Source organism: Urocitellus parryii, chromosome 12 (genome assembly GCF_045843805.1).
Source record: "Urocitellus parryii isolate mUroPar1 chromosome 12, mUroPar1.hap1, whole genome shotgun sequence".
Lineage (NCBI taxonomy): Eukaryota > Metazoa > Chordata > Mammalia > Rodentia > Sciuridae > Urocitellus > Urocitellus parryii.
In genome coordinates this window covers 30,144,758-30,159,940 of record NC_135542.1, presented here as the reverse complement: position 1 = coordinate 30,159,940, position 15,183 = coordinate 30,144,758, and the positions used below count along the sequence as shown (strand labels likewise).

The 15,183-nt window shown below is 52.6% G+C and overlaps 1 protein-coding gene across 2 annotated transcripts in view; it reads left to right on the top strand.

Annotated features, from left to right (window-relative positions):
* Polr1a (RNA polymerase I subunit A) overlaps nt 1–15,183 on the top strand; it is a 57,895-nt gene that overhangs the window by 9,390 nt on the left and 33,322 nt on the right. Inside the window, exons 7-13 of one of the 2 annotated variants that reach the window (XM_026409498.1) lie at nt 3,872–3,958; nt 4,866–4,971; nt 5,225–5,387; nt 7,426–7,596; nt 7,713–7,835; nt 9,732–9,962; nt 13,938–14,192. In XM_026409498.1, the coding sequence (XP_026265283.1) occupies nt 3,872–3,958; nt 4,866–4,971; nt 5,225–5,387; nt 7,426–7,596; nt 7,713–7,835; nt 9,732–9,962; nt 13,938–14,192 (1,136 nt within the window). The remainder of the gene's footprint in view (nt 1–3,871; nt 3,959–4,865; nt 4,972–5,224; nt 5,388–7,425; nt 7,597–7,712; nt 7,836–9,731; nt 9,963–13,937; nt 14,193–15,183) is intronic. The other variant, XM_026409499.1, reaches the window with a different exon arrangement.

Sequence of the window (15,183 nt, the reverse complement as noted above, 5' to 3'; positions counted from 1 at the left end):
TGACAATTTTGCTCCTGTGTGGCCATCGTGTGTCCCACACCTTGGGAGTACCTGGTCCTGTTGCTACATGCTCCTCTGCCATGTGTTTGTAGGGCCAGCAGAGGAATGGCGTCCAGGCCTCTCACCCAAGAAACCCAGTGGGTCAGTGCCCCACAGTGCCTCTGTCCTCGGTGCTTATTTTTCTGAAAGATTTTTGAATAAGAAATATCAGAATATGCCTTGCATATATGTTGAAACATTTTAGTATAAAACAAATGTAGGTTTATTTTGGAGTAAAATGTGGGCAAATAATTTTAACAACTATAAGCGTTTAGCAAAAAGCGCAGTTTGGTTCAATACTATCGAGTGAATTATAGGCTTTATTTGAAGTTCTCCAAAGAGGCTGCTGTGGCTGCTCACCAGGACCCTGTGGGCAGTCTCCTAGCTCTGCTCTGCCCTTGGGTAGTTGAGAACTAACTAGGACTGACTGAGGGTGTTCACTCTTCTGTTTCTGTAGTGGTAGGCTTCATATTTTTCTTAATTTATTCTGAAATGGTGAGGGTTACATAAAGTATTCCTGGGAGTACTGAGACTAGTGCCTGTCACTCAGTGTATGTGCTGTGGGTGTCTGTTTCTAGTCAAGACTAACATGCCAGGGCAGGAAAGCACATCTGTGACTGTAGTCGGCTCTGCTGTGTGCTGCGAGCGACTCAGCGATGGCTGCTTCTTGGAGCTTTGATTCCAGCTCCGTGGAGTGACCATGACAAATCTCTGGCCCAGGTAGAGGGAGTCACATGAACAGAGGTCCACAGCAGATGCTCTGTGCCTTTCCCAGGTTCTAGGTGGAGCGGGCAGGGACATGATTCTTCTTCTGGACATTTGAGTTTTGTCTTTCACAGTGAAGATTCTGGCAAGGCAGGCAGTAAATAACAAACCTGCCTGTTATTTTGTAATAGCCTTTTTACTTAAAATCATTTGAGACTTACAGAGGAGTAGAAAACATGGTAAATAGAGTCCCTGTGTACTCTTTATTCAGTTTGCCCTAATGTTTCAGGTCACCATGTGCATTTGTCAGAACTAAAAGCTTGATACTGGCACAATACTATTGAATGAATTACAGGCTTTATTTGAAGTTCTCCAATTTTTTCAGTATTGGCATTTTTATGTTCGAGGACCAGTCCAGATACCACATTGCATTTAGAAAGCCAACTTAGATTAGTGGGTAACAGCAGCACAAGAGTGGGTTTTCCTTCGCTTACCCAGAAATAGCCCATAAGACAGCTTTTTCTTAAAACCAGTAGGGATTTGCTGCTGTGGCCCTTAGGATGCTTTAGAAAGTGCTAATAGGTCGAGAACAGAGATGATCAGAATTCTGGAAGATGGCTGTTTTGGGGGCCGATTTCTAGCAGTAGTCTCCAGTGCTTTCAGCTGTACGAGAATTCTGAAGTTTCTTTCACTGCCACCCTGAGCAGGGGTGGTGCGGCCAGAGGTCCCTGCCCTGGGAATGTGAAGCAGTAGTCTCTCAGCTCTGGGGTTAGATCGCTGTGTTTAACAGAGATTTGCTTGTTGGACACTCAGCATCATGCCCAGGACTGTAGGGTCCAAGGGGGACACAGCTCCAAGATGGACACTAGGCCATGTGGCCTCTGCTCTTGGAGGAGGCTGCAGGTGACCAGTGGCTCAGGGAGCAGTTTGGTATCTTTCCATGGCCTGGTCATGTTCTGTAGACCACAGAAAGCCACTAAGTGAGGCCTGTTCCTGCTAGACCGCTGAGCCGTATGGAGTGCCCTCCGTGCTTGAAGCACTCTGTACCCCCAAACCCTCTAGCATAGTAGCACTTAATAAGGACTCTGGCACCCAAGAAGCCCCACCCATTGAGACCTGGGATTTCCCAGATTATCTGACCTCCAGACATTTCCCATTTAGCATCTGTTGCAGGCAAAGGAAGCCCTCAGGAGGCTCTCTGAGGTCCAGCTGGGCAGACGGCACTGTCGCAGGTGGTGGGAGTGCTTTGTGAGGAGCCCATGTGAGGAGGTGACCTCTTGTGGCTGGACACATCAGTCTGCCTCAGGGTGGCCTGCACAGCAGTGGAGACACAACTGGGCGGAGCTGGGGAGATTCCACCAGGCTTCCTGAGCCCTCTGGCCTGTCCAGGGGGCAGAGTCAGATGCTCACTTCCAGAAGGAGCACAGAGCTGCTCTGAAGGGAATGGGCTCCATTTTCCCACTGCACGCTCAGCTTTCCAAGTCTGTGGCTTCCCCGAGGTCAGAGCTGCTCCTCTTCCTGTGCCTGTGCTTCCTTCACTTGCGTTCACTATTGAAATGTTTTGTTTCATGGGTGTCAAAACAAGTGTGCAAACTCCTTGACCCAGCAGTTCCATATGACTTTATCCTAAGAAATTAAAAAACCCACAGCGACGTTTAAATAGTGGAAAGTAGGACGCGACTTAATGGCCCATTAATAGAGACTAGTTAAATAAATTATGATACATTTATTGTTGTCCAAACCACAGATTTCTCTGAAAGCTTCTGATGACACACCCTCTGCAGATTATAAAGCAAGTAATGAGAGAAATAGAGATAGAATGAAACTAAAATTTATTTATTTATTTATTTTGGTACTGGGGATTGAACTCGGGGGCACTCAACCACTGAGCCGCATCCCCAGTCTTGTTTTGTATTTTATTTAGAGACAGGGTCTCACTGAGTAGCTTAGCACCTCACTGTTGCTGAGGCTGGCTTTGAACTCACAATCCTCCTGTCTCAGCCTCCCAAGCTGCTGCTGAAACTAAGATCTTAAAGTATAGAAAAAGGCAAGAGGATGGGGTGTTCTCCCCCACTTTTTGTTGTAGTACTGGTGAATTGAACCCAGGGGCACTTTACTCCTGGTTCTTTTTCTATTTTATTTTATTTTATTTTGAGACAGGTTCTTGCTAAGTTGCCCTCGCTGGTCTTAAACTTGTGATCCTCCTGCCTCAGCCTCTAGAATGAATCACTGGCATTGCAGGCGAGGCCATTGCACCTGACTAAGAGTAGAGTTTCCAGTATAGGTACCTTCAGGGTGCAACGTGCTTAAACCAGTGGCTCTTTAACATCTGCTGTGAGCCAGACGCTGTGTCAGGGCTTAGGAGCACAGGCAAGGCATGGTTCCTACCCTGATTCTTCCACAAAGAACAATCAGGTGGAGCAATCTCAATTTCAGTGAATATATCTCAGAAAAGTTTGGTTGTTTTGACACTAGAAAATGATACTGCTTAGTTATCCTTGTCAGTCAGCTAATCGAGCTCTTATATAAACCAGAGGGCTAGAAAAGAGCATATAAAAGTGATAGGGCTGGGGTATAGCTCAGCGGTAGAGCGCTTACCTAGTGTACACAGGCCCTGGGTTCCATTCCCAGCAACACCCACTCGGCCCAAAAAATAATGGTTGTGAATTTGATAGGAGAGTAGATATTGTTTTCTTTTGCTCAGTTTTTCAGGTTTTATAAGATAGCTACATTGTTTTCATTAATTTAGATTAGAGTAAGGGGGAAGTCCAGGGCTGAGAATATCCTGTCCTAAAGATTGACTTGTGGTCAAGTTGCAGGCTTTGCAGAATAAAGACAAAGAATTGATAAAATCAGCCAGGCATGATGGTGAATACCTGTAATCTCAGTAGTTGGGAGGCTGAAGCAGGAGAATCCAAGTTCAAAGCCAGCCTCAGCAACTTAGAAAGACTCTAAGCAACTTGGTGAGACCATGTCTCAAAAAATAAAATAAAGTCTGGGGATAAGGCTCAGTGGATAAGCACCACTGAGTTCAATCCCTGGTTACCAAAAACATTGATAAATCCGATTACTGAAGGAGGACTTGGTATTGACTCACAGTGCTCTGATTTCCCCTCTTCTGCTGCAGGAATTGAGGAAACTCAGATGGGAAAACGAGGGTACTTGACACCCAGCAGTGCCCGGGAACATCTTTTCTCCATTTGGAAGAATGAAGGTGCTTTGCCGGGCAGCCCCTATCATCTCCACGCTTGTTAACCTGCCTTATTAGTCCTGTTTTTCTTAAGGCTGCCCTTGTCATCGCTGTCTCCTGAAGTAGACCTGTGGGTTTGGGACAAGCTTCAGAGTACATTGAATTTGAAGTAGGAGCCCAGCACTAAGAACTTGGCCCTGATTGTAACTGAGCCTGGTCATTAGGTGAGAGCTTCAGTGGCCTCACTTAATGCAGATTGACAAGTGTTGGAAGGTCCAGAGTGATCCACCTTATGCTAAGTGCCCATTTGTAAAAGTCCTTTTAAAAGATTGGGGATTCCTTTTCAGAATTAAGAATGAACTTTTTTTTTTTTAATTAGGGTGTCTATACATTTTAGTTCCCTATAACAAGGAACACCCCGTTCCTCTCTGAGTCTGTAACGGGGCCTATGCAGCATGATCAGGCTCTGGCGCTCCTGACACACCAGAAGTAGTGTCAGAATGATGGCCCCACTAAAGGGCATCAGGAAATTTCCAGGGACTGACGTTCCTGTGACAAGCCCTGGCACGTTGGATTCATTTTCTCTGAGCACTTTTTTATATCACTAGAAACTTCATACATCTCTGATCACAGAAGAGCCTCTTGACTGCCTTTGCATGGGATGTTTTGTAAATGCCGGGGAATAGATCCTTAACCATATAGGAGTTTCAGGTTTGGGGAGGGCATGTGAATGGGAAGGCTTCCCAGGCCTGCCCCTCAGCCTCTGGGAAGCAGCATTTGCTGTCTTGCTGTCTCCGGTTTGGTTTGAGGAGAAAGGGTACCATGGGAGGGCAGATGTCCTCTATTCAAGTTTTCCTCTCATCAATGGCTTCGTGGCTGTCCTCACGTACAGACTGACATGGTCTGCTTGGTTTCTCTGTTTCAAACACAGGGTTCTTTCTGAATTACCTTTTCTCGGGACTGGTTGATGTTGGCATGGAATCCAGATTCAATCCGAGTATGTTCTTTCTAGATTTCGTGGTGGTGCCTCCCTCCAGGTAATGCCCTACCTTATGTCACCTGATAAGTTTGGCTGTGGCGTGAATACGGACTTGGGGAGGCCCCGGGAGGGTCATGTGCTAACCATCGCAAAGCAGTCCTCTGTAGGCTGTGTGGTGGGCTCCTTGCAGGCCCGGGCGGGAGGGTGGCCCCTGTTGAGTGTGGTGTGTGTGCTGCCCACAGCAGGCAGGGTGGGTGCCGCAGGACAGGCCCTTCTAACACTGAGCATTCCTCGCCCTGTGGTCCCCGCAGGTATCGCCCTGTCAATCGCCTGGGGGACCAGATGTTTACCAATGGCCAGACGGTGAACTTGCAGGCTGTCATGAAGGATGTCGTTCTGATCCGAAAACTTCTGGCACTGATGGCGCAAGAACAGCAGCTGCCCTGTGAGGTGGCAGCGCTCAGCACAGATGAGGTCAGGACCACACGCTGTGGAGAGTGCTGACAGGACCCTTGGTGGGGCTGTGGGTTTGGGGACATGTAAGAGCCTGGAAAGGTCGGGCTGTGGTCTGCGTTCTGCCCCTGCTGCCATACCAGGTACCCTTTAGTTAAGTCCCTTTAATTCTGTGTGTGGTTTGTGGTGGGTTCACACCTCAGCTGTTCTGAGCCACCAGCTGCTGGCAGCTCCAGGAGAAACATCCCCTTCCCTCCTGGGTTACACTACTGGAACTCTGCTTTGGGCTCACTGGATCCGGAAGCCAGTGTTTAGAATGGCAGTTTTACAGGGTAGGACTGTCACAGCTGCCAATCCTGAGCCCACTCAGCACTGAGTCTTCAGTGGGTGTGTTGATGGATTGGACACTCAGCTTGCTGAGATCACTCAAGGACTTCCCAGCCCAAGGGTACTCTCTGGGTGCAGATAGACATGGCCATCTCCAGCCTTGGGTAACAGGGCCCTCAGGTGCCTGCCAGCCAGGTCTGTCATTGGGTGACACCACTGTTCCCTGGACCTTGTGCTCTGGGTTGCCCAGATATTCTTCTTGGAGCTTTCTTGGATCAGCCATTGTAATATTTTAACACATCCCCCTGTAAGAGAGACCTGCCAGCTACAGGCTAGTCCAGTTTGAGAGGGAAGACTGTAGGATAATCAGATCCAATGACCAGGGCTGAAAATTTCATATTGGTGTCCCTTGAAAATTGGAGCACACCTTTTTTGGGAAGAAAAGGCTTGGTCTCTGCAGAAATAGCATCCTTCCCAGTTCCAAGGTCAGTTTCCCTCTGATTGATGGGCATGTTCTTGTTTCTTCCCTTTGGCTCCCTTGTTCCATTGCCTTGATGGTGGGACAGGCCCTGCTCACTTCACTGGTAACCTTGGGGCCCTGAGCCAGTGAATGTCCTAAGCAGTGGGTCAGGCTGGTGGGGGACCACCTCGTCCTGTGCAGGGGACAGAATGCTGCCTGCAGAGATAACTGCCTTCCCTGTAACTGAAGACTCCTCTGGGGACAAGCCCACTTCACTGCTGGTTCCCATAGGAGTCTCATCCACTTCCTCTGGACCCACCTTCCCCCCCATAGGTTTCTTCTCTCATGTGACCCATACTGGAGGACTCAGGTGATTGTCTCCTGGGTCATGTGCAGCCAGAGAGGAACAGATGGTGGCCAGCCACCAGCAGTAGGTGGTGCTATAGGGCAGTTTGTGGCCTATGTGTATTTATCTCTCCTGTGCTGGTGGAGGGAAAAGACAGAATCAGGGCAGAAATATCCAAATTTTCTGTCCAGGCACAGCGGCCATACCTGTAATCCCAGCTGCTTGAGAGGCTGAGGCAGGAGGGTCACGAGTTCAAAGCCAGCCTCGACAACTCAGTAAGACCCCGTCTGTAACAAAATATTTTAAAAGGGGTTAGTGGCTCAGTGATTAAGCACCCCTGGATTCAATCCCCAGTACCAAAAAAAAAAAAGCCGGAAATATTCAAGTGCTCATTGCTTGAACACTCAGAGGCCTAGGAATTAGCCAACAACTTAGCCTATTTAGGGACCTAATCATAATTAATGGCGTAGAATACTGTGGCAAACATTATTCCTCTTCAGGAATTGTTCTGCCTTCATTTTTACAAGTACATAGGGTTAAATTTTTGTGAAACCATAATTAAAACTGAAATTCCATATGCAACTTAGTTATGTGGCAAGATAACAGCTTCCAGAGAAGTGTGGATGTGGGAAAAACTTGGGTTCCCCTTCCTTGGGCACCAGCTTTTGGTGCTCAGCATCTGCCCTGAGAAGGAAACCTGTGTCCACACTGAGCTCATCCTACCCACAGAGAGGCTGGTGGGCGTGTGACGAGCCTGCAGCCCATGGGGCACACTGGGAAGACAGGCTCCTCAGCACTCCCACCTGTCCCTCCATTCAAAGGCAGCTCAGGGCGTGTTTGTCAGGACTGGGAGAGGAAAGAAAAGTAAAAGAAGCCAACCTGGGTTTTCCCCCACCATCCCTGTTTCTTGGCCTTATTTTTCCCAGGAAAAAGACTCTTTGGTGGCTATGGACCGGTCCTTTTTAAGTACACTTCCAGGCCAGACTCTCACAGACAAGCTGTACAACATTTGGATTCGCCTTCAGAGCCACGTCAACATTGTGTTTGACAGCGAGATGGACAAACTCATGATGGAAAAGTACCCTGGCATCAGACAGGTGAGCATGGGTTGGATTCCCGTTACTGGCTGACAAGGTGAATAATGTTGAAACAAGGAAGCAATAAACAGTGAAATTTTTAAACCATGTTTCCGGTGGGCTTTCGCTCCATACAGATCTTGGAGAAGAAAGAAGGCCTGTTCCGAAAGCACATGATGGGCAAGCGGGTAGACTACGCGGCCCGCTCTGTCATCTGCCCAGACATGTACATCAACACCAACGAGATCGGGATTCCCATGGTGCGTGTTTTGGGAACTGCAGGCGGTAGGCAGTGGTGCCAAGGAGGGCTGCTGGTGGTGCAGGAAGCCACAGTGGCTCACCTGGGATGGTGCCCATCTCTTCCCACGTGGGAAAACCGCTTTGGGGGGACTCGAGGCTGCCTGGTGGCCTCCAGACACCTGCACACGAGGGGACCCATGCCTGCCACATCACAGGCCCCTGCTCCCCTGTCTCTGTCTAGTCTCCCATTTAATGAGGGCATGACAGGAAGGGGGCAAAGGGAATTTCCTTCCTGTCAGCTTACATGCCCTTGTTTCCTGGCCGGGGACTGGAGAGAACCCAGAGGAGACACGCTGCCCGCCCTCAGCTGCTCCTGCTGTCAGTGCCTTGCCCCCCACCCATTAGTGTCCCCTGGGTGAGCAGGCTTCCTCTTCTCACTTCCCCCCTAGTCCGAGCATGTGCTCATTAGCAGCAGCCCTTTGATCAACTTCCCCTTGATGGACCTTGAGGTCAGTCAGGTGGAGGTGGTTTGCTTCCCACTGGGCAGTTACGTTTCCTTGCACCACCCCCCCAACCTCTCCAAGGTGCTGGTAATGAGCACAGCTGAGCTGAAGAGTTCTCTCTGGGGCACACACAAGCTTCCTGGGCAAGGGTGTGATGTGTCAGGAGGCAGGGACAATTTACTCCTATGCCCACTGCCACTGTCCTTGATCCAAAGGCTGGGCCAGGGCAAGGAAAGTCTACAAAGCCACGCCTCCCAGCCCAGGGAGGAGAGACTTTGGGCCTATTGGTCACCCTCTGTGGCCAGAGGTGGGAGCTGCCCTGCTGGCTTTGACCTCCCGGTGCCTGGAGCCTCCCCGGCATTAGGGAGACCTCCAGTGTGGTCTTACTTCCTCCACAGGGTTCTTGGTGGGCTTCTCTCTTCTACATCTAGGTTCATGTGGTAATAATGGCTTGTACCCAGAGGAGTGGCTCTGAGGTTACCCGCTGGGTGCCTTGAACCTGCTCCACGTCTCAGGGCCACAGAGGCCTGGAAGCATTCCTAAGGGTAGCTAGAAAGAACAGGTGGGCCCCGCCAGCACAGCCCTCCTGCATAGCACTGCTGGTAGGTGTTCAGAGCTGGAGGCAGAGCTCGGGCAGGGAGACGAGGAGACAGCGCATTCCTTCTCAAAGCTGTTTCCCAGGGTGGAGTCAGGTGGTAGCCACACAGCTGTGTCAGCACTGTCAGGGTGGAGAGTGCAGGGAGCAGAGCACGGCTGGCCAGGAGGCCTCAGAACACCTTGGCAAAGTCTGGAGGAGCTGCCTCTGCTGTCCTGGAGGGATTCGTGCACTGTGTCCAGCAGCTGGGGCCTCGCTTGGCTAGGGAGCGCCTTCTTCCCGGGGCGTCTCGCAGCCTCGTGTCGCTGGGGCACCCGCATCTTCTCATGAGTCAGAGTTGCAAAACCTCCTCATCTCAAGCACCTCCATGCTTGCAGCGGCTGCTGGAACTGCCAAAGGCAGGGCTCCCGATGCGATGTCTGTGCTTTTAGCCTGTGGTGTCTACGGGCAGGAGGGGTGTGGTGGGATTCCGGGCAGGTGTCTGCCACCCATCTCCTGTAAGCGTCTCTTGCTTTAATCCCTGCTGTGGGTGCTTTGAACTCATTGGCACAAGACAGAAGGATAAAATTTAATGATGTGCTAAAAATGTTTTACTGGGTAAATTGTAGCGTTCAGTCATGCTCCTTAGACTGCTGGAGGAGGAGGCCAGTGCATGCCCATAAGAGAGCAGGTGCAGACAGGACATTGCTTCGGTGGCTAAAGGGTTCTCTGGACGATGCAGACTGCTCCCCATATCATGGGCATGTCATACAGACTATGGAAGCAGATTTTGGGCAGACCCTGTGACCTGAATTTCTGTACCTATTCCTTGTTTCTAGGTGTTTGCCACAAAACTGACCTACCCTCAGCCAGTGACCCCCTGGAATGTCCAGGAACTGAGACAGGCAGTCATCAATGGTCCCAATGTGCACCCGGGAGCCTCCATGGTCATCAATGAGGATGGCAGTCGCACAGCCCTGAGCGCCGTGGACATAACCCAGCGCGAAGCCGTGGCCAAACAGCTCCTGACACCAGCCACAGGGGCACCTAAGCCCCAGGGGACAAAAATTGTGAGTAGTGGGAAAGTTTGGTCAGGGGCCCAGACAGCTCCTATCTGGCTCCCCCATGATGCCTTCGCCTAGGGCTACTCAAGAGGGTGGCCTCACATCAGCAGGGGCAGTATCCCCAGAGTGTCTGAGGAATGGGCACTTCTTGTGCTGTGTGATGAGCTTGGGGTAGGGCTCAGGCACCTTGCTCTATGGTGTTTCCAGAGAGGTCTCCATGCTGCACCTTAAGAAGTGCTCTACGCCAAGGAGACTCCTGGCAGCGAGTCTTAGGTGGTGCCTCAGTTTGGGGCAGTGGTGATACCCACTCATGGTGCTGTCACAGTCGTGTCCCACTGGGGAGAGTGTGTGAGTGACAGCAGTTCTGCTGGGGGCCTCAGGGCTGCCTGCCTTGTAGGCACTCTTCTGCTGAGAGGGGAGGCCACCAGCCCTGGCCAGGCCACAGAGGCAGAGGTTGCTAGACGAGGTGGATTCGATTTGGGTTAACCTAGGGCCTGTATGCACTAGGTGTGGCTGACTGGTTGGTTCCTCTTTGGCAGTGGGTTCAAGTGCTCCAGTTTCTAGTGGCCTTGTAGAGACTCTGAAGGAACAGGTAGTAACATATTCTTGGCCTTGTCCCCAAGGCTGCTGGCCTGCAGGCCTCTAAGCCTCCTGCTCTCCTGCCTTATGGCTGTGCTCAGGTGGAGTGACATTCTCCCCGGCACACAGATACCAGGTCGCCTCTCAGCTCTCTCCTGATGTGTCAGGTGAGATTTGTGTTCAGGTTCGTAGGCTTGTTCTGCCTCCTGAGTGCCTGGCCTTCTGGCGGAATGTGCAGGTTTCAGCAAAGCCCCTTTTCCCCCTCAATCAGAGTACGATTCCCGGCTTCGTTGGCCACACAGGCTGCAGGTGAATGGTGTCTCTGCTGGTAGAAGTGTATGTATGAAACCAGGTGCCAGCTGGCCGCTCCCACATCCTTCCTCATCACTCCACTGCTCTGTCCTCACCACCTGCACACCAGCTCCTTTCCCTGGAGTTGCTGCATCCCAGGAGTTCCAGGGCAGGGTGTGTTCTGCGCCCCCTCCTGAGCACCTTGCGTGTAGGAGGCACTTAGGACACCACCTTGTGGCATACAGATCCAGCTTGAGGTGTAGGAGGCTCTGAGGTGTGAGGACCACATTGGATCTGATGATCAGACTCAGAGGCAAAGATGGGAAGGAACTTTATAAAAGAAAAACAGAGCTGGGCATGGGGGCACATGCCTGTAATCCCAGGGCTCAGGAGGCTGAGGCAGGAGGATCACAAGTTCAAGCCAACCTGGACAACTCAGTGAAACCCTGTCTCAAAATGAAAAGGGCTGGGGATGTGGCTCAGAGACCAAGCACCCCTGGGTTCAATTCCTAGTACTGGGGGAAAAAAGAAGTGGCTGTTCCATCAAGACCTGTGCACTCAGGACAGCTTGCTCCGTCTTCCGCCGTCTCCATGATGCCCCGGTGCTTCATGGAGTTAAACACCAGTCTTCTGGGTGGTCACTTCAAGACTTTGGTTATTGTGTTACCTAAAGATTAGGGCAGGGCTGAGGCCAGGAGGCGTCTGGGCAGGACAGACTGAGGTCTGGTGAGAGTGAACAGCAGGTAGGTAAGAAGGAGAGAGGCTGGGCTCCGTTCCTTTGGAGGTGGGAAACTGACCTTTCTCCTGGGCCTCACAAAGCAGGAGGGAATGGACAGCATGGCCTTAGCTCACTCCCTGCCCAGCGCTGCAGAGGTCAGCCTTGGCCCCAGACCTGCCTGGAGACTGACCTGGACACTAGGGCATGCTGATTTTCACTACGATATTTGTTTACAGATGAGAGAAAGGAAGGGCCTGGGGTTTGTCTGGGCAGGGGAGTGCCTATCCTCTGCGGTGTCTGTTTGGGTTGGCTGGTGTCTGTCAGACTGGCCCGCAGGCCTTCCCAGATGCAGGTAGTTGGCTGGACTCAGGTCTAGGCCCTGCCTGGGCTTTTGGGCCTAAGCCACAAGTCTGGGAGCTGTTCCCTAAAGAGGCTGAAGAAAGATGACTTTGGGCTATCTGACCCAGCCAGCGGCCAGTGCCCTTGGCACATGCCCACGGGAACCCTGGGTTGAGATCTCTGTGGAAATGTGGGGAAGGGAAGGCTCAAATTCCTCTGGGAGCGGTAACAAGACAGACTTGGTGTGTGAAGGTTTGCTCTCTCCATTTCCAGAGCCTGAGGCCAGCAGGCCAGGAAGTGGGAGGCGGGGGAAGCACCTTCTGGCCTCTCCAGTGCAGCCTCATCAACGTGGGCAACGTGAGAGAACACTAGGCTCGAGCTATCTGTTGTTTCCCCCAGCCTGTTGTCTGCTGTGACCTGGAGGAGATTCAGGGTAGGGGTAGTTATCACCAAGTGCCCATCACCCAGTTCCTATGGGCTACTAATTAGGGCCCTTCAAAATGCTTGAGGAGGACCTTGGCACTGCGGTGCACACCTGTAATCCTAGTGACTCAGGAGGCCGAGGCAGGAGGATTGCAAGTTCAAGGCCAGCCTCAGCAACTTAGTGAGGCCCTGTCTCAAAATAAATAAAAAGGGTTGGGGGTGTGGCTCAGTGGTAAAGCACCACTGGGTTTAGTTCCTAGTAGAAAAAAATGAATTCTAAATGCTTTAGAGTTCAGCTTTATGCAGTTGTTTTGGGTGTCATTGCGGGGTGTTATTTGGGAAGCCTGGTCGTGAACGTGAGATGGTAGAAGGCTCTGCAGGCCTTGGGTGCTGTCAGAGAGACCAGCTACTGGTGGACTTGGGAAGTTGGCTTCAAGGGTAAATCACACACGGTTCTTGCTCTCTCCAGTCTGCCTTTGGTTTTCACTCCATGATGAGAACACTGCTTGTACACTGTTTCTTGCTTTTTTCAAAAGTAACTGAAGGTCTTTTAAAGATTGCATGGAAATGGCACCTGTGCACATGAGAGGAGGCATCCTGAGGCGTCGGGTCAGGTGCTGACCTGCGCCCTCGTCCTTCCTGTGTGCCCAGGTGAGCCAGGAGGCAGGTGTGGATTGTTCTGTCCTGCTGCTCATGCCTGCCTGGGTCTTTGCTCTGGCTGCCATACATCCCTGTTGCCATTTACAGGCTGGTGTGTCAAAGGAGGCCTCTGTGTGCATGCACCCTATGATGTCCTGCCCCTCCTCAGGCTTCCAGCACTCTGAGTCTTGCTGCTGTGAGCGCTGCCATGTGCATGGAGTCTGCAGCTCAGTCTGGCGCTGTTTCTGCTCAGCAAGGCTCCGAGGAAATGCGTTTCAAATGGTCTGATCGTTATTTTCAAACAGTGTCCCCACACAACTGAGGCAGTTTATGCCTTTTGTTTTTTGTTGTTGTTTGGAGGCAGGGCCTTGCTTTGTTGCCCAGAGGGGTCTTAAACTCGTGAGTTCAAGTGGCCCTCCCATCTTGCCTCCCAGCTGGCTGGGACTGCTGGAGCTACCACGCCTGGCATTTTACTGATTTTTCAAATGTAGAAAATGTGTGCAGGGGGCGTGCGCCTGGGAGTCAGACTCCTGTCTTCCTGCCATGTGAAGTCGGCTCATGCTTCTAAAACATGGAAGGAACCACGTTAGAATCACACGGTACGTGACTAAGGGGTGAAAGGACCGCAGGTTCGTTCAGACCTGGGGGTTCCTTGGCTCCACACAGGCCCTCGGCCTTCAGGACTCATGTCCATGACTCTTGAGATGAGCTCTCTGGAACGCAGGACCCTGGAAAGGCTGCATGTCCCTGAAGAAGTGGCAGTTATCAGACAGACTGTGGCCTCACCTGCTCCTGGGGCCTGTGAGCACAGAACCAACGTGGGCTCTGCAGGGCCAGGGCCAGGAGCCAGAGCATTTCTCAGATTTCTAGGGCTTTGTATTTAGTTGACTGGAGCCTATGGCAGGTAGAGCCCACTCAGCCGAGGTCAGGTGACCCCTGAGGGGCAGGGACACTGACTTCCCCTGGCCAACCTGCTGTCTGCCTTACCCCAGGTGTGCCGGCACGTGAAGAATGGGGACATCCTCTTGCTGAACCGACAGCCCACCCTGCACAGGCCCTCCATCCAGGCCCACCACGCCCGTGTCCTGCCGGGGGAGAAGGTCCTACGGCTGCACTACGCCAACTGCAAGGCCTACAACGCTGACTTCGATGGCGACGAGATGAACGCCCACTTCCCCCAGAGCGAGCTGGGCCGGGCCGAGGCCTGCGTGCTGGCCTGCACTGACCAGCAGTACCTCGTTCCCAAGGTAGGCCTGGCCCCACGGCCTCCACAGGCAATGCCAGCAGAAGGGGCTCTCTGCACTGGGCCCCTTGGGCCACTCCAGGGTAGGGCCCACGGGACAGAGGGCTGGGTCCCTCTGGGTGGGTATTCAGCCCTGTAGTGGCCTACAGGTAGGGAAGGGCCTCGGTAGGAGAGCAGCTGGGCTTTCTGACGTCGTCGTCAGGCCGTCCTAGGAAGCCAGCTCAGCAGCTGCACAGCAGGGCTTATCTGGTGCTGATTTGGGTTTGGATTCCATGGCTCACTGGCCCCTGGCAAGCATCGGCATCTGAGTGCGGTGACCACCGCCAACTCTGGTCCTCTGGGTTGTGTCTCACCCGGGTTTTAGGAGGCGACTTGACCCTTGCAGCACTTGAGGGCATCCTCTCCTTGAATCTGTTGCTTCACGTCGGGCAGCCCATGGGGTCACAGCTGTCCCTACAGACTGGGAAGGAGGCAGCCTCGCCTGGGCCACTGGCCGACCTGCTCCAGGGTGGGGAGTGCTTAGGGAGGAACTGGAGCTGGGCGGGGATACAGAACAGGTAGGGTGCTCCACCTGCGCAGAGGTCCGAGGCCCTGCCAGGCGCAACAATTCCCAGTTGTGCGTCATTGACTTGGGTTGTGGGGAGATTGGCAGGACTGGCCGTTTGATTCGAAGCACAGGTGCTGTTCCACCGGCCTTGCGCTCCACCTTCCCACAGTCCCAGGAGCGTGGCTGAGGACACCGGGCTGGGCAGGGCCGGGCAGGGTGCTCCCAAGTCTCCATGGGCAGGCTTCGACCCAGGGGTCCTGGGCTACCCGCAAATGCCCCCTGGGAGCGGCCCCTCCCAGGTGTCCAGGAGTCCTGCTCCCACCTCAGTGCTTCAGCATCTCATGGGAGCCAAAGGGGAAGGCAGGACGGTGCTGAGGGCCAACTCGGTCACTGGGCAGCTGGAGAAAGAGACGCGCTGACAGGAAATGCCCTGTGGTCCTTTCCCGTC